Below are 21,273 nucleotides of genomic sequence, written 5' to 3'. Positions count from 1 at the left end.
GCAGTTCAAAGCACAAGTCGTCTCAAAAGAAGGCACATCAGGCCGCGGCCACTTTGTGCTGCCTGTGGCCCCATAAATCCCAGTAGATTAATCTGTGAGTGACCATTTCTCATCACACAGGACATAAGACAGGATGTCTTGAGGCAGCCTAAGGACTGTGAGAAGGTGGACTGTTAGGAAGGGGCTGTGGTCCAGGCCCTCCTCACACCCACAGCCCCGGGCTGGAAGCTGCATGCAGGGCCAAGGTGGCTGAGTGGCACCAACCAGGTCCCAGGTTGGCATAGCAAGATGCTGCCGAAGGAGCTGGTGGGCCCTAGAGGTGTGCCTGGAAAAGGTGGAAATGGGGCTAGCTGTGTCAGTGAAGGGTCAAGGCAGGGAGGGCCTTGGCTTCCTGAGTGTCCAATTGCAGCCACAGAGCTGAGTGTCCAGCAGGCAGCCACAGAGCTCATAGAGCAGGGCTGAGCATGGAGTTGATGGTGGACACAGCTGGTGTAGGCATTCAGTGGGCACAGATGGTGTGTCAGTCAGTAGGCACAGTGGGTGTGGGCACAGTTGATGTGAGCAGTGAGTGTAGGCACTGTCAGTGTAGGCAGTCGTTGAGCACAATTGGTGTGGCCAGTCAGTGGATAATCAGTATTGGCACCGACAGTCTGTGTGGACATGGTTGGTGTGGATACAGATGTTGGGTGGAGTGGCCATGGGCATGTGGAGGGTCCTGTAGAGTGGTCAGGACCCTCTGCCCAGCTCTCCCAGGTCAATCACTGTCCTGCAGGTACCAGCATACCAGGGCCAAGCAATGTCTACCACCAGGCATCATGAGGATGAAAGAGGAACAGGGATGAGCTCACTGGGGATCTGGGTGCCCGAAGGCAGCTGGGCCTACAGCAGACCAGAGAGCAGCAGGTGGTAGCACCAAAGGGACTGTGTCCCCACCTCCCGTAACTTCTGGGCACCGCTTTGGGTCACAGAGCTGAGAGAGGTCAAGCAGGGGATAGAAGCAGTACCAGGGACAGCATCTGGGCACGCACGGAACAGCTCACACACACATACCTTGGCTCTGGGCCGAGACCCACAGGAGAGTGATGCTTTGCAAACAGAAAGTGCCTCGGGAGTGGGAAGCAAGGGAGATCACCTCAGTGCCAACCACTGCGATTACAAAACCGATTCAGTTGCATTTCCCCTCGTCTCAACTGTTGCAAAAGTAAATCAATAAACTTTTATGCCGATTAAATTATGTGGAGAGTTTTGCATCATAATTAAAGCAGCCCTGACTTCTATCTTTTGTCTTGTAAAAATCATTAGCTTTTCAATTACCATTTCATCCTCACTATGTTCCGGGCACTGGGCTATATGCATGGCGGATGGAGTGATTAGGAAGGAGCTTCACGGAGGCCCCTCACCGACACAGGCTGTTTACAAAACATTGTCCATTAGGGACCTGGACAGTCATGATGCGGCTGGAAGCTTAATTGATTTTTAAATTCCGATTAGACTGGGAGGATGCCAGGCGCTGGAGCTCACCTCCCAGCACACTCTCTATGCCTCTTCAGGTACTGGGATTCCTTCTACCAACTTAAAGTGTCTCCCGAGCCCCCCTCCTTCGTGCCTCAGTGAGTTTCAGCCAGACCTGCCCTTTAGGTGCTTCTCCCATCCAACGATAACTGGCTACTCTGCTGTGCCCCCCAACCCCGATGGAAGGAGGTAGTGGCATCTCCCATCATGACTGCTGGACACAGTACCACAGGGCCCTGCCATGGGTGCTCCCACAGAGGTCAGTCCTAGAGCACAGTTGGACACTGATTTCCTGCCACATGGGTTTGAAGAAGTCTCAGGTCACAGTGTTAGCAAGCACTGTGTTCGGGTCCCCACCCTCAGCCTGGTGCTCATCACTGCCACATCCTAACCATCCCCCGCAGCTCCACTGACCCACACTGGTGTTGGAGCACTGCCTGGACCCTGGCTTCGAAGGGCTCTGGGCTCACAAGTACCTCACCACACAGTGCTCCAGACTGGCCTTGCCATGGCTCATTTACCGAACCACAGGGGTTCCCAGTGGAGCTCAGAGAAGAAATGTCACTGCAGGGTCACCAGCCCCAGAGCTCTGCCCAGAAGGCAGGTCTGGTGGCAGAGCTGTGTCAGTGTGGGCATATGGGCAGCACAGTTGTGGTGGTAGGTCCCTGCCGTCCTTACCCCACCTCAGTTCCCCACAGGCTGAATCCAAACCTCAAGAAAATGAATTGTTCTTGTCATTACTTAAAATGGGGAGTGGGGGGGGGGGCGGGCGGTGGCGCTAGAGGTTAGGTGCCTGCCTTACCTGCGCTAGCCTAGGACGGACCGCGGTTCAATCCCCCGGCGTCCCATATGGTCCCCCAAGCCAGGAGCGACTTCTGAGCGCATAGCCAGGAGTAACCCCTGAGCGTCACCGGGTGTGGCCCCCCCCCAAAAAAATGGGGAGAGGGGGTCAGAGCGATAACACAGTGAGGAGGGCATTTGCCTTGCACACAGCCAACCTGGGTTTGATCCCAGGTATCTGATAGGTTTCCCTGAGCCTGCCAGGAGTAATTCCTAAGCACAGAGCCAGGAGTAACCTCTGAATCCTGCTGAGTGTAGCCCCAAAACAACAAACAAACAAACAAACAAAGAAATGGGGAGGGGTAACTTATGAAAGTTGCACCCTAAAAATCTCTCCAACTAGGCTCAACGTACTTAGCAAAAAGGTCAGTGCCAGGGAATTTGCTGGATAAATAAAGATGGGCGAGTGCATAGATGACGGAGAGTCAGGGCATGGCAGCGAATGAATAACCTGAACCTCTCCAGTGCCATCATCCCCGCATGCCGCCGAGATTCATGCCGCCGCATGCCGGCACTTCATTACCGGGGCTCTCCATCCCTCTTCCGTCTGCGCCCGGTGGCCGGCCCCTGGAGGGCCCTTCCACGTTTAATTCCCCATCAGCCGCTCCACTGAACAGCTTAATCTCTGCTTGTGTGATCAATACTATATCAGTGTAAATTAAAACGACAATTTTAAAGTAATTAAGCCTGTTAATGCTCGATTCAAATGTCATTATTTGCACAAGGGATTGAGGAGAAATTACACGGTGTCCAGGGTGACGGCGGGCACGGAGCCTCCTGATGCGGCCGTACAGGGCCACCCGAGGTTTGAGCAAAGCGGATTAACTTCTGCCTCCACCCGCAGAGGGGGGGGTGCCGATCCAATTTCTAAAGAGGATAACGCAATTGGAGAAATCTAATTGCAGCTACAAACTCAATTACTGTGATAATAGATGAGAACGAGGGGGGCCCTCGAACAAGGTCAGCTGGTAAAAACACTTAGCTCAGGAGCCGTGGCAGGCTGCGTCGGGTTTGCCCTGCTGAAGCCCTTTAAGTGGCTGTGGCAGCTGAGGTTGCATGTTTCCGGCCCAGCCCAGTGTCCGAGGCGCCTTCCCAGTGTACCTCAGGGGACCCAGCTCCCTGGCCCTGCACACTGTGCCCAACACTTGTTCTCTGTCAGACAGAAAAATCCCACAAGCAATGCTGTAACCCTACACTGCCTGGGTGCTGTGGCTCTGACACGGATGCCAGTGACTGCGCTAGACGCATGTGAACAACCAGCAGATGCAAGGTGGGAGACAAGCACAGGGCTGAGGGCAGACAAGGGCGTGGCTCACTGCAGGGGCCAGAGAAGGCTCTAGGGGACCACGAAGCCCAGCCAGATGGAGGCAGATATTGCACATGCATAGTTCACACAGCAGACATCGAACATACACAGTTCTGGCAAGTGGGGAGCAGTGTGTGGCTCCCCAAGACCTGGTTTCGCTCTGACACAAACACAAGGAGATGTATGACTTGTCTCTATAGTGTGGACGGACCTGATTCTGCCCCTCTCGGAAGTGCTGTGGCCTTTGGGGTCCAGAAGCTTTGGGCTGAGAGGACCTTGTTCTTGTGTTAGCAAACCCATGCTCCCTGTCCTGTTGTGGTGGGGCAGTGGGGACCATCCCACAGCTCTGCAAGAGGACAGTGTCTCGGGAGAACAACCTTCCTGCAATTGCACCTGACCACTGCAGCTCTGGGAGACCTGTCTGCTGGCCGCTTACCCCCTCCCTTCCCCCCAGACAGAACGGGGCAGCAGCGACCCAGGGAGACACAAGATGGGAACCAGGTTTCACTTACAGCACATCTGGCCAGGGCTCTTGTCCCTACATGCAGCTTCAGTGATTCTTCTGTTAAACGCTCTAACAAGTGCCCATGGCCTCCCAACTCTGTTGCTTCAGGGGCACCTGGTCAGGGTTATGTGCCCTTCAGTCTGGCCACATTTGACGAAAGCACCTGAAAGCCAAATTGGGGCCGAGGGGTACTCGAAATCCTGGATGCAGGTGGCATGTGACCAGGAAAGGGGTAGCAAAGGGTGGTCAAACACAGCAGGTGCAGCGGGGGGACGCAGGAGGAGGGATACAGCTGTGTCAGCGCCAGGCTGAAAGGGTCCCCAAGGATCGTCTTGACCCTAACCAGACCCTCTGCCAGGTTGAGCAGGTGCCAATTTGGGTGCAAGTATAGGTTGTGTCAATGCCCAGGGCTGTGTGTGTTGGGCCATGCTCTGGGGAGGGACATTCTAAGACTGGAGGGAGAGTTGAGGTGACACTCAGACCACCTGGGAAGGGTTCTCTTCTTCCTGTGCTGGGAGACCTCAAGGAATGAGGCTGGGACAGGGAAGGAAGGCAGGGGCCTTGACATACAGGAATGGGTTCTGGGGTCATGGGGCAGAAGAGCCATACAGGTGAGCATCTCAGCTGGAGAACTTGGCTGCCACAGTCCCACATCCTTGGCCTTTCTAGATGCCTCTGCATCTCCCAGCCCAGGACATTGTGGCCTTATGGGATGCTGTTTGGGACCTGATGGCACTTGGACACTTGGACAGTTCCCAGACATTTCCACCTGGCCTGACATCAGGCCCTGCTTCCATAACTGGCCCATAGGCATTGCAGATCCACAACAAATGACAGTGCCAGGGAACCTCCTTGTTTCAATGCTCTCCTGCTCAGTACAGGACCTGGAAGTGCCCAGATGGTCTGAGCACAGCCATGGAGGACTACAGAAAGGCAGGATTCTGCCACTAATGCAGAGATCCAGCTCAGTCCGGGGATAAGACCTTAGGAGCAATGGCCTCCCTGTATGTGAGTGTGGTGCCTGGCCCACACGCTAGAGGGATGCCATTCGGGTACGTGAATGTGATGCTCATCTGTAAGTGAGCACAGTGCCCCTTCCCTCAGCAGTATGGCACTCCCCAGGGAGAGTTGGTGTCATTTCTTCTGAAGAGTCTTGAAAATTTTCATTTCAAACCACCTGCATATAACTTTGTTTCAGGTGTATCTCTTGATTTAAGTCATTTTCTTGCCAATTTAAATGTGCTTTATAGTTTTCCATAGTTAATGTTCTCAATTGCAAAATGTTTTACTGTGTATTTTGACATATTAGCCTGTTTTCAAAATGTATGTTCTGGGGGCCGGCGAGGTGGCGCTAGAGGTAAGGTGTCTGCCTTGCAAGCGCTAGCCAAGGAAAGGACCACGGTTCGATCCCCCAGCGTCCCATATGGTCCCCCCAAGCCAGGGGTAATTTCTGAGCGCGTAGCCAGGAGTAACCCCTGAGCATCTAACGGGTGTGGCCCGAAAAACCAAAAAAAAAAAAAAAAAAAAAAAGTATGTTCTGTACTTATGTATTTAGGGTAAGGTTAATAGGAACATTAAAGTTCCAGGAAAAAGGTCATATAGCATTAAAAGAAATAGGAACTAGGAAGTTCCAGGATAGTGCTTGGTTAAATAAGTATTAAGAAAATTTTAAGTTACAGGTGTATTTTGCAGAAAAGGTATGTTTATGGAAAAGGGTGATATGTTAATTTTCACTTTAAACTTGTTGCTATGGAAATATTACCCGCCTTTGGCTATAGGCGGAAGCCAGGAAAACAAAAAGAGAACCTAAGCTCTTTTGTTTTTATCTGATTTGAGAAAAAAGGGGCAGATGTAACCCCACCCCCCCAATCGTCCAGTGTAACCTTACTTACAAGAAAGACCTGCCCATGTCTGGGCGGGGTCTTTGGTAGGTAACAAAAAGGTTTGGCCTCAGGGGCAGAGGGGATTTGCATGGATGGAGGTTGGAGAAAGGGCAGGAGGAGAGATGGCTGAAAGAAGCTAAGACTAGGGCAAGCTCAGGATAGCATGTGCTTAAATAGGTTTAGATATAGGCCACACATGTTGGCCAGTGCAAATAAAGATGTGATCTCCTGAAGAAGCCTGCCTGTGAGTTTGCTACCTGCCGCTCTCCTAAACCCAGATACCCGCCGGCTGGAAGAGGTTGGAGCCACGTGGTCCTGGGCTGGAGGAGAAAGGCCCCTCCATTAGCCTTCATCACCATCCACCACCATCAAAGCCTATCCAAAGGGCTTAATGCAACAGAGTCTCATATGTCAATGCTATTATCACTGGGATTTCTGTTAGTTTGTTTTTTGTTTTTGGGCCACACACAGTGACGCTCAGGGGTTACTCCTGGCTATGTTCTCAGAAATCGCTTCTGGCTTGTGGGACCATATGGGATGTTGGGGGATTGAACCATGGTCTGTCCTAGGCCAGCCACATGCAAGGCAAACACCCTACTGCTGCGCCACTGTGCTGGCCCCTGGGGTATTTCTTGACTCTTAATGCCCAATTGCTCTCCTCCTGGGAAGAGATACACATGTCAGTTACCACATGAGAAAGCGAAGCTCCAGCTGAGCCCTCTCAGGACCTGGGAGGTGGTCAGCTGGCTATGAGCATGCTTGGCTGTTGAGATCAGTTATGGAAGGTCACACAGAACATGTCAGTGGGACCAAGCCCACCAGTATGTCCCACTAATCACCACAATATAGCCACACTTGGGGCCGGAGAGATAGCATGGAGATAAGGTGTTTGCCTTGCATGCAGAAGGATGGTGCTTTGAAACCTGGCATCCCATATGGTCCCCCGAGAGTGGCAGGAGCGATTTTTTTTTTTTTTTTTTTTTTTTGGTTTTTGGGCCACACCCGGTGACGCTCAGGGGTTACTCCTGGCTATGCACTCAGAAGTCGCTCCTGGCTTGGGGGACCCTATGGGACGCCGGGGGATCGAACCTCGGTCCATCCAAGGCTAGCGCAGGCAAGGCAGGCACCTTACCTTTAGCGCCACCGCCCAGCCCCAGTAGGAGCGATTTTTGAGCAGAGAGCCAGGAGTAACCCCTGAGATTTGCTGGGTGTGACCCAAAAGCCAAAACAAAACAAAACAAAACAGAAACACAAACCAATATAGCCACACCCACAACCCCAAAGACCAAGCCTATGATACACGCCCATATTAACCCCACCTATAGCCCCACAGGCCACGCCCACAAACCTGACATAACCCCACCCAGAGTCCCACAGGCCATGCCCACGATCCCATCAGTAACTCCGCCCATAGCCAACAGATCTCGCCTACCCTTACAAGGCCCATGCACAACAGGCCTTTTAACCCTGCCCACAGCCCCTCACAGGTCACACCTACAGAAGACCCACTCATAACACATCCACTACTAGCCCTGCTCACAGAAGATCCTCTCATGACCTGCTCAAGCTAACCCCGCCCACTGTCCTACCTATAGGAAGTGGCATAGGACCCTGTGGGGGCTCTAGTCCCTAAGTCCCAGGCATAGCTCACTCACATTCACCAGCTGCCTTGTCTCCACCAGCCTCTTGTCTTAGCCGTCCTGGCCCTGCAGTGGGGGCCCTGGCAAAGCTTCCCCATGTCCTGTAGCTCTGGGGTCCTGGTCTCCACCATGGCCTGGGGGCTTCAGGGGGTGAGGGCATGTGGACTTTCCATGTTCCCTGGTGCATAGGGCAGCCACTGGAAGGACTTGGGCCAGGGTCCCCCAGCTGCAGCTGGTGGGAGGGACTCTGGGGAGTCCAGCATGACTGATCTGATGGGCCCCCGAAGAAGGCAGGGCGGGTCACCAAGTCAAAGATCGATCAATCAATGAGGCAGTGGATTAGCAGCGCCTCAGGAGCCGGGAGAAATCACCGCCCAAATGCTGGGGCTCACTGTGTGCTCGAGTCCCAGCACTTTTAGGAAGTAAATAATGAAAAATCAATTCAAAGAAAAAACAGGCCTGGAGCCCTGGGCCCCAGCGAGCGACACATTTATTGCTGAGCCCCATTTCTCGGCTGCCCCGGAAACTTCTGGAGGGTTATTTACTTTCCGCACCTTCCCCGATCGATGTTTTTAATTTGGATCCGAGTTATTATTTTTCACATCACAGCAGCGGGAGTGGAGCAAAGTGGCTCATATTTCAGTGCTAAAAAGATCGATACGACAGCTTCACCTTCACGGCCGCCCCGACACCGCGCTATCCCACAGGACGCCACGTGTGCCCAGTCGCGAGGATGGGGCACTGGGCTCACTCTCAAACCAATCTGGAGCCCTCACTTCATCAGGTGGCTGGAAGGGGGGCTCCAGGCCGCTCATGGGGACCCACCACAGAGTTTCCGCAGGCCAGCAGCAAATTCCACCGACTTCCCTGACCTACTGGCTCCTAAGGACTCAGAGGAGGCCTTCAAGGGCAGGACAGCTGCTGGTATAACCTGTAGCAGGTGCCCAGGTCAGGTCAGGGCCAGGCCAGAGGGTTCCCAAACCTTTCCCAGGACTGGCAGGGACTGGGCTGGGGGGGGGATCATGGGTGAGAGGGAGTGAGTAAGAGGTCATGGGTGTGGGGATTGAGGGGTCATGGGTGGGAGAGTGAGGGGTTTATGGGTGAGGGGAGTGAGAAGTCATGGTGGAGTCATGGAAGGGTTATGAGTGAAGGGTCTTGAGTGGGAGAGTAAGGGGGTCACAGGTGATGGGAGTAAGAGGAGTGAAGGCCCACCCTGAGGGGCACTGGAGCCCATGGGTACATGGTTCATGAACTGTCTGGCAGAGGCAGCAGTGCAGATGAGCTGCAAAACACTTGAGGCTCTCAGTGAGCAGCAGTCACTGGCAGGTCAAGGTGACACTTGGGTAGTGGAGTCATGCAGGAGTCCAGCTGAGGCTTCTGGTCTCCCCTCTGCTCCTCCCTGTCTAGGAGGCTCCCATTTGCTTCCAAGGTCATGGAGCACCTGAGTGTTAAGGGTTGTGTTCCACAGCTCCTGCCAGGCAATGAGCAGGATTGCTAGGTCTTATTCAGGGCAGCACCACAGAGGGCACTACCCAGTTCTAAGTAACCAGGTCACAGGGCACAGAGGGCAGCAGTGAAGCTCCTAGGGCCACTCTGGGTTGTACTCCACAGGGCTCTTTATTGCTACCAGTGGGCTGAGTGTCCTGGGACCTGCCCAGCCTGTTCTGAAGGGTTAAAACCTTCAGTGGGCACAACTGAGGAACACCAGGTTACCACGGTGGGCTACCTCACAAGAATGGTGCTAGACCAGCAGCATTGGCCATGTAGCACCAGGACCCAGAACACTGGGAGAAGACAAGATAGACAACATAGCATTGGTACCCACAGCATCGGGATCCACAGTATCAGGACTCACAGCAAGAGGACCCAAAGAATCGAGACCCACAGCACAGGGACCCACAGCATCGGAACTCACAACATCGGGAACTGCAGCATTGGGAACACATCATCAGGACCCACAGGATCAAGACCCACAAGCCTGGGACCAGAGCAGGAGGAACCACAGTACCAGGACTCACAGTATTAGGACTCACAGCATTGGAACCCACAGCAACAGGACCCACAGTTCCAGGTCCTACAGCATCATGACCCAAAGCATCAGGTACCAAGGCACCAGACCACAGCATCGGGATTCACATCTGGACCCAGAGCATTGTGATTCACAGCAACTGGGCCCATAGCACAAGTATCAGACCACTGGCACCAGGAACCACAGCATCAGGACCAGAGCACGGGATCCTCAACAACAGGTCCCAAAGTATCAGGTCCCACAATATCAGGATCCAAATCATCAGGATCAGAGCACAGGCACGCACAGCACTGGGTCCCACAGCATCAGGACCAACAGCATTAGGACCAGAGCACTGGCACCCACGGCACCATCAGCACCAGACTCACAGCATCAGATCCCACAACATCAGGACCAGAGACCATTGATGCCCAAAGCACTGGGACCAAGAGCACCAGGACCCACATTATTGGGACCCACTGCAATGGAACCATAGCATCAGGATCCATCGCATCGGGACCCACGGCATCGGAACCAGAACCAGGACTCTCCCAGGGACTATCCAGAATTAGTCTAAAGGTTCAGTAATGTTTTGGCGCCTCAGCGTTGATATCCACGTAGATGCTGCTTTGGCGCCACCGTCTGGTACATTTGCTCCCTGCAGCCTCCTGCGGCTCTGCAACAGCCCGGCTCACAGGCCCCCTTCCAGGTGGAATCCCTGCAGTTCAGGCAGCTCCTCTAGCCACAATGACACTCTAGTAGTGCAACATCCCTGCCCAGAAATTTCCCCGCATTCACAGTGGCCCCACAGCACCACCACCCCCAGCAGGCTGCTGCCAGGAGCAGCTTCAGGTTCAAGCTCTTTCTGGGAACAGGGCACCATTGTCTGGTTCCTATTAGAGCGCATGACAGCATTTATGTACAAGACAAATTCATTTTAATTTCCTTTCTCAATTAACGGCCTATTATTTGAACCACAGTCAGCTAAAAATATCGCTCAGTCCCATTAATCTCACTCCTTCTGACCACCAGAGGCCGCCAGGCTGAAGTGGGCCCCCTGGAAGGCAGATCCCATACCAGCTTCTAGGTGGCCACACCCTGCCTGCTAGGATGGGGCCTAGCAGTACTATCCCCACTGGAGCCACGGCCACCTTATTAGACAGCAGACCTGTGCGTGGGTGGGCAGCAGGCCCGGGCACTGTTTGATCTGCCTACTTGGCCACGGGACTCCTCTCAAGAGTCCAGGAACCCAAGACCTCAGCAGGGACATGGAGCAGTTCCTAGGGGGCATTGTGAGCTCTGAACGCCAGCCCAGTTCGGGACGCATGTGAGAGCGTGGAAACAGGAGTGGAGGCCCTGTATGTACGTGAATTAGATGCTATGACTGTGTGTGTATGAATAAAATGCATTAACTAGGTGAACGCAGTGATTGTGTGTGCATGTGTGAATGAAAATCCGTGACTGCGTGAGCATGTTAGTGAGATACTGTGAGGTGAGTCTAAGCAGGAGTACATAGTGTACTAGTGGGCTTCGTATGGAAAAGTGTGTGGTGTCCAGGAAGGGTGCAAGCATGCAGTAAATGTATGTACACACATAAGTACTATGTATGGATGCAGTATGTACGCATGCACGTGTTATAAGTACACTGCGCATGTGGTATGAATACATGTAAATTCACACACGTGCACACGTAGTGTAGTAAGTGAGCATGTTTATAGTAAGTGCATTGTGCGACAAGTATGTGGTGCAGGTGTGCAGGAAGTGTGTGATTGTGGGTACATGCAATGCGTAACAAGGTGATGCAGGTATGTAGTGAGTGGGCATGTGTGAAGTAAGTTTGTGATGCAAGATTGTGTGGGAAGTATACACAGAGAGTCATTGGCTTGTCTGTGTGTACATGTGCGTGTGGGGTCCCAGAACTGGGAGGTGTCATGTGTGTGAGGACTCCCAATGTTGGGTTACACCTTATTTTACCTAAAACAAAATTTATCCCTGGTTTCTGTTTGTTTACAACTTGGTTTCACCCGAAACAAACTTGTCTAGTAAACCTGGGTGGGTTGGGCCGGGCAGTGGCGCTAGAGGTAAGGTGCCTGCCTTGCCTGCGCTAGTCTTGGATGGACCGAGGTTTGATCCCCCGGTGTCCCATATGGTCCCCCAAGCCAGGAGCGACTTCTGAGTGCATAGCCAGGAGTAACCCCTGAGCATCACTGGGTGTGGCCCAAAAAAAAAAAAAAAAAAAAAAAAAAACAAAAAAAAAACCTGGGTGGGTTTACTGCCCTACCCAGGGATAATCTCTGTACTTAAAACTCAAAACAGTAGTGCTGGCAGGCAGGCAGGAGGAGCTCGTTACTATGGAGAAGACTGCCAGACCAAACGTGTTTCACCTTCAGCCTGATCTGGATTATTTCTTGTGTGACCCTGATTCAGACTCATTCACCTGGGCTTGGAGATATGGTGCATGGGGTGATTTTACAACTGGCGCCCAAACAGGGACTGACTTAAACCCTGGACCCAAGAAGAAAACTGCAACAACGGTGAGTGCTTCGGACTTAAGGTGGCTTGTCATGGCTTTCTTAAGCTGGATTGAGAACAGAGAGCCCAGAGCATATGTGGTGTTTGTTCTGAACATGGTGGAGGCTCCTTCAGGTGGGACATACACTAGAAATGAAGGGGGGAGAGCTGAAATTTGGAGCTCCCCTCAGAGGCCTAACCACCTGACCTTTCTCCTATCAAAGGTGCCTTTTTGAGGACCACAGCCTCCCAAACTGGAAGTAGAGGTCACTGATTGGAAAAAAGCCAGAAAGAAATCTCCTTGGAAAGGGACCGGTAGCAGGCAGAGGAGTGGATTCTCCTCAACCCAGATTCCAGCCCAGATGACATTGGCAGCCTAACACAGAAGGTGAACATTGAGAAGATGTAGGATCCAAGACCAGTTGAAGACCAGTAAAGGAGAAGCTGTTTTTCAGAACTTCCAGCATCTTAACTTTGGTTCAGGTTAAATTTCTTGACTATTTGCATCAGTCACTGTCTTGCTAGTTAAATTGTGTTATATCTGTACGGATCTTATTTTTTTGTTCTAAGCCCCATTGCTAACAGAAAATTTTGTATCTAACATTAGTGCTTTAATATTTGTTTTCACAATTCTGGGAAAATGCATGTTAGAGTTTTGAAAGTTCTCAGATATCCTAGTGAATGTTTCTCAATTGCTATGATGTTTTATTGTGTATCTTATGTAGCAACTTATTCTCAAATTATGTCTGCATAAGTGTTCTGATCTCTTTGTCCACAGAAGTAGATGGAAAAGGAACCTGGATATTACAGACTATTATTAACAGTATCAGCAGTACTCATTATAAGAATGTTTTAGCAAACTTATCTTCATACTCTATATACCTGTGGAAATGTTCTTGTGATTTTTGTTTAATGAAGTTTATGAAAAGGAACTCAAATGTTCTAGACTTGTATTACAGTGCTTGGTATAAGAATGTTTAAGAATTTTCTAATTGGGGCCGGAGAGATAGCATGGAGGTAGGGCGTTTGCCTTGCAAGCAGAAGGACGGTGGTTCAAATCCTGGCATCCCATATGGTCCCGAGACTGCCAGGAGCGATTTCTGAGCACAGAGCCAGGAGGAACCCCTGCACGGTGCCAGATGTGACCCCAAAACAAAACAATTGCAATTAAGTGTATCTGCAGAAAGGTTCAGAGAAGTCTATGAAAAGTGTTGTGAGATGTGAAAAGATATGACAAAAGCTGATTATTTTGAGATTGATGTATCCAGTTTAAAATCTGATGTTATTACAACCAACTTTTACTGTGCCTATGCAAAATAACCACTTTTGCAAATTTTGATCTGGGGTTCCTGCCTCTAGTAGAGAACAATAGAACATGGCTTATGTCCCCTTCAATTTTTTTGAACAAAAAGGGGAATTTGTTGGCTTACACCTTATTTTACCTAAAACAAAACTTATTCCTAGTTTCTTTGTTCTGTTTGTTTACAACTTGGTTTCACCCAAAACAAAGATAGTCTTACTTGCAAACCCGTGTGGATTTATTGCCCCATCCAGGGGTGATCTCTGTACTCAATAAAAATGGTAGTTCTGCCAGGCAGTAAGTTCCATGCTAGGTAGAAGAGTGCCAGACTAAATGTGTTTCACCCTCAGCCTGGTCTGGATTGTTTCCTGTGTGACCCTGATTCATTCACCTGGGCTTGGAGATATGGCGCATGGGGTGAATTTACACCCAGGACCCATTGTCTGTAGCCACTAGCCTCGCAGTACCCTGTCAACCATGTTTGAGGAGAGCCTGCTTCCAAGACACAGGCCTGCGGCCCTTCCCTGGGATGTGCTCCCATTTCCTGTCTGCCCAAGGATCTCAGAATGTTCCAGAAGTGCTTGTGTTTTTCTGCTCTGACGACACACTTGTGGAAATCATGAGATGCGTGTGAGATTCACACCAGCCATGGAAAAGGTGCCAGGCCAGGCCATGCTAACAGTACTCACGAGTCCAAGGGCCATGGCTACACAGCCCTCCTGGTGCAGAGCAGGAGACAGAAAGGCCAACAGACACATGGTCTCTGGTTCCTGCAATGTGGCTGCCCCCACTCAGTCTCGGTGCCACTCTGGCTGCTGCGTGAGGCTCCACACACCCTGAAATGCCCTCCTGTGTATGACACAGTCTCACCTCAGCCACTGCTGGTGGTGTCCAGGGGCAGTAAGGGAACTCAGGCGTGGCCACTTTCACCCCACCTGTCTGTCCCTCCCAGGGTCTCCTCCAGGTGCTATGAAGCCTGCCCCCTGCACAGTGACCGATGCAGGGTGAGGACTCACTGTGAAGTGCTCCTGGGACTTGTAGTTCTCATCCAGGTAGACACGGGCCCTGTTGTACTCCTTCATGGCATCGCTTGACAGCAGCTCTCTGCAAGCAAGCAGGGGAAAGGGGCTGGTTAGTGCCCCCAGGGCTGGCCCTGGGGTCAGTGGAGGGGCCACTGAGGGTCCAAAAGAGACACTTCTGGGGTAGGTACCCTGGGGCCTGGGGATGAAGCAGGCAACACCAAAGGATAGGCAGCAGCCCTGTTAGACTGTCCACAGCATGTCTGGGAGTAAGATAGGGTGGGGACAGCACCCTGTTACCCCTGAACCCTAAGGCCCCTACTCCCATGTGACCCCTATCCCCCCATGGCCCTTGAACCCATGTGATCCCTGCACCTGCATGACCTCTGCACGCACTGTGACCTACACTCTGTGACCCTGGAAGTGACCCCTGCACCCCCATATGGGCACCTGACTGCTGCAATCATACTGCTTCGAGCTCCCACCTATCCCAGAGCTCCCACAGAAGGTGCCTGGTAAGACTCACTTGACAAACTTGTCCACATGGGCCATGGACGCCTCGTAGTTCTTTCCCCCAAACTCCTGGCAGTGCAGGGCCAGGAAGTGTGGCATGTGCGTATGGATGACCTGCAGAGGGCATAGGATGGGGTCAGTTGGACAGGTCAAGGGTCAGGGAAGAGGTCAGGAAGGGTCAGGGCAGGACAGAGGTAAGGTGGGATCAGGGTGGGAAAGGACCAGGTTGGGTCAGGGGGAAGGGTAGTGCTGTCCCGTGGCCACCAGGCTCTCTAGAACACAGAAGGGATCCCCAGCTTGCGCTCCTGAGCAAGAACCTAACAGGGACATGGGGCACAGTGGTCCTGAGAGCTCAAGTTATAAAAGAAGGGCTCAGGACTGTGCAGTCCCTGGTGCCCACCTGATGCCAAACCACAGAGCTAGCTCCATACGGGCAGGTTGTGGTGGGACACTGATCCCTGAGTGACACAATGGCCCTGCTCCACAGACATGTGGTTTTTGCAGTGGCCTGCTCAGGGTTCTCTGTGGCTGTTCCAGGCCCCAACCTGCTGCTCGGGAGGGCTCTGCAGCTGCTATGGCTTAACAGGAAGCCCCTTCCTCGGCCAGTAATTCCCAGTGGACAGAGCCTGTCTGCCCCTGTTCCAGTGGGCGGGAGCCCGGGAGTCCCTAATTGGCTGAGGGGGTCCCCGGCTCTGGGTACCAGCCGGGCAGGCATCCCTGGATCAGCAGCTCCTGGACGAGTCTGAGTAGCAGGGAAACGAGCCCAGACGCATCCCTGGCCAAGATGTCCGAGAAGATGGAGGTTCTGGCCGTGCTGTCACGGCAAACAGCTCTTGGCACTTGGCCCACACGCCCGGCAGTAAAAATAGCTCAGGCCACAGCAGGGGCCTCTGCTTGCCCGAAAAAGGAGTTGAGGCCGGACATTGGGGGCTGTGGCCCAGGCTTCTGGGGAGAGTTGGAGAGGGTCGGGTCCTGTGCCCACAGCCCCTGGAGCTCCTGCGAGGCCACATTCAATCCCCTGACAGGAGTGATACCTGCTTTTCAGGCTTTCAGGTCACCCCAGATGTTTCCCAGGACAGCACTAGTCCTACCTCAGGCCACAGAGTGGCCAGCAGGGGGCACTGGGGCAGGTGGGGATAGAAGCCCCAGTCTACACTGGCAGCATTCCCAGGTCTGTTCTGGTGGGCCTACCAGCACCTGGACAGGACAGATGCTCCAGCCTGCCTCAGCCCTGTATCTGAGAAGACTGTGAAGGTCACAGCAGGGAAGACTTTGGGGCACATGGGGTTCAGGTGCGACGAACCTGCCTCCACACTCCAGGCCCAGGACCACCTGATACTGGCCTGAAGTACTGAACACTTCTCAAAGAGGGAAAGGGAACCTAACCCTGACCTCAGAGATGGGCATGGGAGCACTAACCCCTGACCTCTCTGTCTTGACATACTGACCTCTGACCTTCCTCATCTGTGAGGCCTCCAAGAAGGGCTGTCCCTTCCTCCTGAGTGGCTTGAATGTACCGCTCAGTGACTATCCACACATGGCCCCTGAAGCAGCCTGACATGCTCCATAGTGGCTGGGTGGTGAGTGATAGACCAGGCTCCTCTCCCAGCCCTGCCCTCAGGTCATCCCAGGTCCAAGCATTGGCCCTGCAGGCAGGACATGGGGTCTTGCGCCCAACACTGGGGCTCACCTGGTAGAATTCCCGAAGCCAGTTCTTCTGCAGGTTCTCGGGCTGCAAGGAAAGGAGATGCGAGTCAGGTGCGAGGGCAATCCTGGTGACAGGGCTCAGATGAGAACATGGCGCAATGGGCCAGCTCAGATAGGGAGACAGCCGATATTTAGGGCAAGAAGGTTGTGGGGAGGCACTGAACTGGCAGCAAGCCTTGGACAAGGGTGTCCTGAGGGGATAGGGAGCCCAGGAAGGGCAAGGGGTGTCCAGAGAGGCTTCAACCAGCACAGCCCCCCACCAGGGCCATGTATAGAAGAGCAGTATGTAGGTGCCAGGCAAGTCCTGAGGTCCAGAGCAGGTGACGTAGGGGGTGCGTTAGCTGTGGGAGGAGGGTGAGTTAGTACGAGGGACCCTGGATGTGCAGGGGTAACACTCCCCCTCACTTGACACCCCACACTCATACAGTCCTACACACATACCCCTCACTCAGACATCCTCACACTCGCCCACAAACACAAAACACTGAATTTCACTCACACTCATATATGTTCACTCTCCCTCACACACACACATTCACACCTTCATTCATCCTGGCTCATTTCTATCACCTTCACACCTTCACACCCTCACACTCAGTCACACCCTCTCACACTCGGTACATACTCAGAGCTCACACCACACTCCATCACTCACACGCACGCCCAGTCTCTCACATTTACGGCCTCTCACACAAGCTCAGACTCACACTCACGTATGCCCACACTCCTCGAGCTCACAAACCCTCGTGCTCATGTCCACTCAGGAGCTCCTAACACCACTGCCGTGGACCTGCAGAGAGCTGTGGTGCCCATGCCAGGCTCCAGACAGCCCCTCAGAGCTGAGCTGCGTGTTGGGCTGCCCTGGTTGTGGGGCACATGCCGGGCCAACTGGGTGCCAGCAAGATGCCTGGGCAGTGGGAGACCAGACTGGCCACACGGGGCTGTTGTGCACTGGTGCCTCTGGTGCCTCTCCGGGAACCTTACGTGACAGTGAGGCCCTTGCCACAGCCAGGCTCAGATCAGAGCGCTGTGCATCCATCCTGGAAGTGGCAACACCTGGGCCCTCTTCCCTGCCTTCCAGGGCAGAATGTGTGTGTTTTAAGGACACCCAGAGGGCAGCAAGGCAGAAAGGGTCAAGAAAAGGCTCCTGAGGGGGGTGAGAAAGGCTCCAGTCTCCAACCCTCAGGTCCCCTGTGTCCTGCCATATGCCATAAACCCCACCAACAACCACAGCCACCATGGGCCATGACCCAACCGGGCCATGCACCATCATGGATGACAAGGACCACACCCCACCATGGACCGCACCAGGAGTGATCCCAGAGCACAGAGCTGGAGTGAGCCCTGAGCACTGCCATGGGGACCCAGACCCCCGCAGTGAAGACAGCCCCGAGTCCTAGCCTGGATGTGTGGTGGATGGAGCCTGGGCCTCATCTATAATCCTGGCCAGCAGAATCCAGAGCAGGCTCTGCTGGTCTCAGGATCTCACAGAGACAAAAATGATGAGAAAGTGCCGGGAAAAGGTGAAAGTGCTCAACGCATCAGATGTGCAGCGTTATTTCTAGGGCTGCCCTAAGTCGGCCCCTCACACTCATGTGTTCTCTGGGGCTCCTGGCACTGCAAACAGCCAGAGAATGTTCCAGTACAGATGGCAGCAAGGTTCCCCTGCCAACCCCTATCCACTGTGTGGGGTGCCGATAGCCCTGGTCTCTGAGGGGCACAAGGGAAGGTGAGACAGTACAAGGTGTGGTGCAGACATGTGGACCCACGTTCCCCAACATGCCAGAGGGCAGAAAGACCACACCAGCAACCAGCATCCTGCCACATGCTGCAGCAGGACCTCATCCACACAGTTACGTCTGTGTGTCATGGCACATATGCCACAGCAGGACCATATGTGTGTCACACCACACATGATGCAGCATATCATTCTCATGTGCCATAAGCATGTGTCATACCACAGTGCTGCAACAGGACCTCATCCACACATGCTAATCACATATCACATATGCCACAGTGCAATGCTGAACACACCATATACATATACAACACAGAATACACACAACACATACCACATGCCACACTATATGTCATACATATATCACCCTACACACCATATGTACCACATGTGCTTGCACACACAGCACATAGCAGATACATACACATACATCCCAGTATCACCCACAAAACACTTCATCCCCTCACACATCATACAGACCTCCCCTCCCCTCCCTGCACACACATGCCATCCATCAAATACATACCACACACACCTAAGCCCCAAACACACCATACAGCCACAGGAACACTCCACAGAACAATGTAACACCAACACACAAATATACAAACATGTACTCCCATACACCACGCACCTTCCTCCAAACAAGGTGTCTCAGTGGGGCAAGACCCAGCAAGGGGGAAGGGATGGAAAAGTAGGGTGGGGGGGGTCTCCCAGCCAATGACTGGGAAGCTGATTGAGGCAGGACAAGCAAGCAGTCCACAGTCCTCTCTGAGCAAATGGGCACTACCCTTGGGGAGTCCTGTGAGTTGCCCAGTGCCCAGGACACAGCAGCACAGCTAGTACATCCAGGATTCAGTACACTCAGGGCCTGTCTGAGTTCAGCTTTCAGAGTTACAGCACCCACAACAGGCATATCACGGCCATAGCCAAACCCACAGCCAAACTCACAGCCACACAACACCCGCAGCGATACTACCCCCACATCCATAATCCCCCCCCACTACACCCACACCGTCCCCACACTACAGCCACAACCTTGACTACAGGTACAACACTGCTGCGTTGAGAAGGAAATGTGCAACAGGATGAGGCTGGCATGACACAGCCCGCAGTTAGCAGAGAGCCAGTAACTGGTGACTTGGGGCCATTCATACTCTCACGGTTGTGGACAACACCCAAGTACCCACAGGATAGTCACTCTGCTCAAGGTTCAGGGGAGTGCCAGGCAATGCGGCTGACCCAGACCAAACAGGCCCCTGGGTGTCCACAGCAACATCAAGGATGCAGGCACAGGTGGAAACAAGAAGAAGGTTCCAGAAGCAAGAACTCCCAGACAATAGAGCACACAACAACGGGGCTGCAAGAAGTGGGAGAGAAGAGAACCGAAAGAATCAAACAAAAGTCGAGAATGTTCCAAGCATCAGTGACAGGCCTGAACTGAAAGCCCTGGAAGCCTGGAGAAACTCACACAGGACAAATACAAGGGCAGCTGTGGTGTTCAAAGACGAGGATAAACCTCAGGAGAGAGACTGTGCAGCCTGTCTCCACAGGACTCAGACAAGAACAAGCGTGTAGAAATGTTTCACAAGGCCAGAGTGAGAGGCTACAGCAGTGGGTGACAAGCCACAGACACACCCCCAGAGGTGCAGGAGGCCGCAGGGAAGGAGAAGGGTGCGGCCTCGGGTCAGGCCCGGGGCAGGGAGGTGCCTGCAGAGGAACCTTCTAGAAAGTCCACACCTGTGGGGGAGGTGCCAGGGCATGGAGGGCAGCAGCATTCAGTTCACGGAAACCCCAGGGAGAGGCTGGTGAGACGAGAAGCAGAGAATCGACTCTACCATCACCTGTCTGCAACACCAAGGGGCAGGATCTACACCTGTAGCCTTGCAGCTATCAGGCAACAGGCAAAGGTTGGCAGGAAGGCAGGTTGGCAGGTCTGAGGCACAGAGCAAGACCTCTGGGTTGGAGTGAGCCAGCACTGTGTCCGCAGATCCACAGGCCATGGGGACATGCAGGGAGCCTGGCCCAGAGCCTGTGAGAGCCCCACGGTGTTAGATTACTGGTCCCACCCTAATCAATATTCATACTCCACCCTAGGGTGTAATCTGGTGATGGGATTATTGGATTATTCCCTACTTGGTAGTCCTCTCCCACCCTAGGTTCTTGTTAATAAAAGCAGAGTCTGAGGAAGGCAGGCACTCATTCTTCCATCTTCCTCCATTAAGCTGCTTTTCTTCTTAGAAGCAGAAGACTTGGGTGGTGGGATTCCTGCTTGAGTGTTGGACTTCCTGAATCTGTTCTTGTACCTTTTCACTGTGTGCATTATTTCCTGTGTCAAAGTTTGCTTCCAGACCTGTGTCTCACCAGATCCTCGTTTTGGAGCCTGGGGCTCACATCCAGGGCTCACACAGTGCTGCTCATTTGTTTGTCTCCCACCCAACAGCCCCAGCCACTGTTCTCTGAGGAAACACCATCTTGGCCAGACCCAGGCAATTTGACATGCTGGATTCCAGGACCATTCTCATTTCTAAGCCAGTTTGGGGTGTGCACATGGTTCTCCTGGGTCCCTAGTATTGGCAGGTACTCTAGATCCTCGTAGCTGATGGGAATACACGCTAGATCAACAGGACCACTCCAGTGTCAGGGGGCATGCTCTATCAGGGGTCCTCAAACTTTTTAAACAGGGGGCCAGTTCACTGTCCCTCAGATCATTGGAGGGTCTGACTATAGTAAAAACAAAACTTATGAACGAATTCTTATGCGCACTGCATATATCTTATTTTGCAATGAA

The 21,273-nt window shown here is 53.0% G+C and overlaps 1 protein-coding gene across 2 annotated transcripts in view; it reads right to left on the bottom strand.

Annotated features, from left to right (window-relative positions):
• INPP5A (inositol polyphosphate-5-phosphatase A) overlaps nt 1–21,273 on the bottom strand; it is a 59,009-nt gene that overhangs the window by 25,254 nt on the left and 12,482 nt on the right. For both annotated transcript variants that reach the window (XM_049790632.1, XM_049790631.1), the window contains exons 2-4: nt 16,728–16,769; nt 15,051–15,151; nt 14,522–14,609 (exon numbers count right to left, since the gene is read on the bottom strand). In XM_049790632.1, coding sequence (XP_049646589.1) covers nt 14,522–14,609; nt 15,051–15,151; nt 16,728–16,769 — 231 coding nt within the window. The remainder of the gene's footprint in view (nt 1–14,521; nt 14,610–15,050; nt 15,152–16,727; nt 16,770–21,273) is intronic.

Source organism: Suncus etruscus, chromosome 17 (assembly GCF_024139225.1).
Source record: "Suncus etruscus isolate mSunEtr1 chromosome 17, mSunEtr1.pri.cur, whole genome shotgun sequence".
In the NCBI taxonomy this organism is placed as follows: domain Eukaryota; kingdom Metazoa; phylum Chordata; class Mammalia; order Eulipotyphla; family Soricidae; genus Suncus; species Suncus etruscus.
Note: the sequence above shows the minus strand (reverse complement) of the source record. Positions and strands in the feature narration are given on the sequence as shown.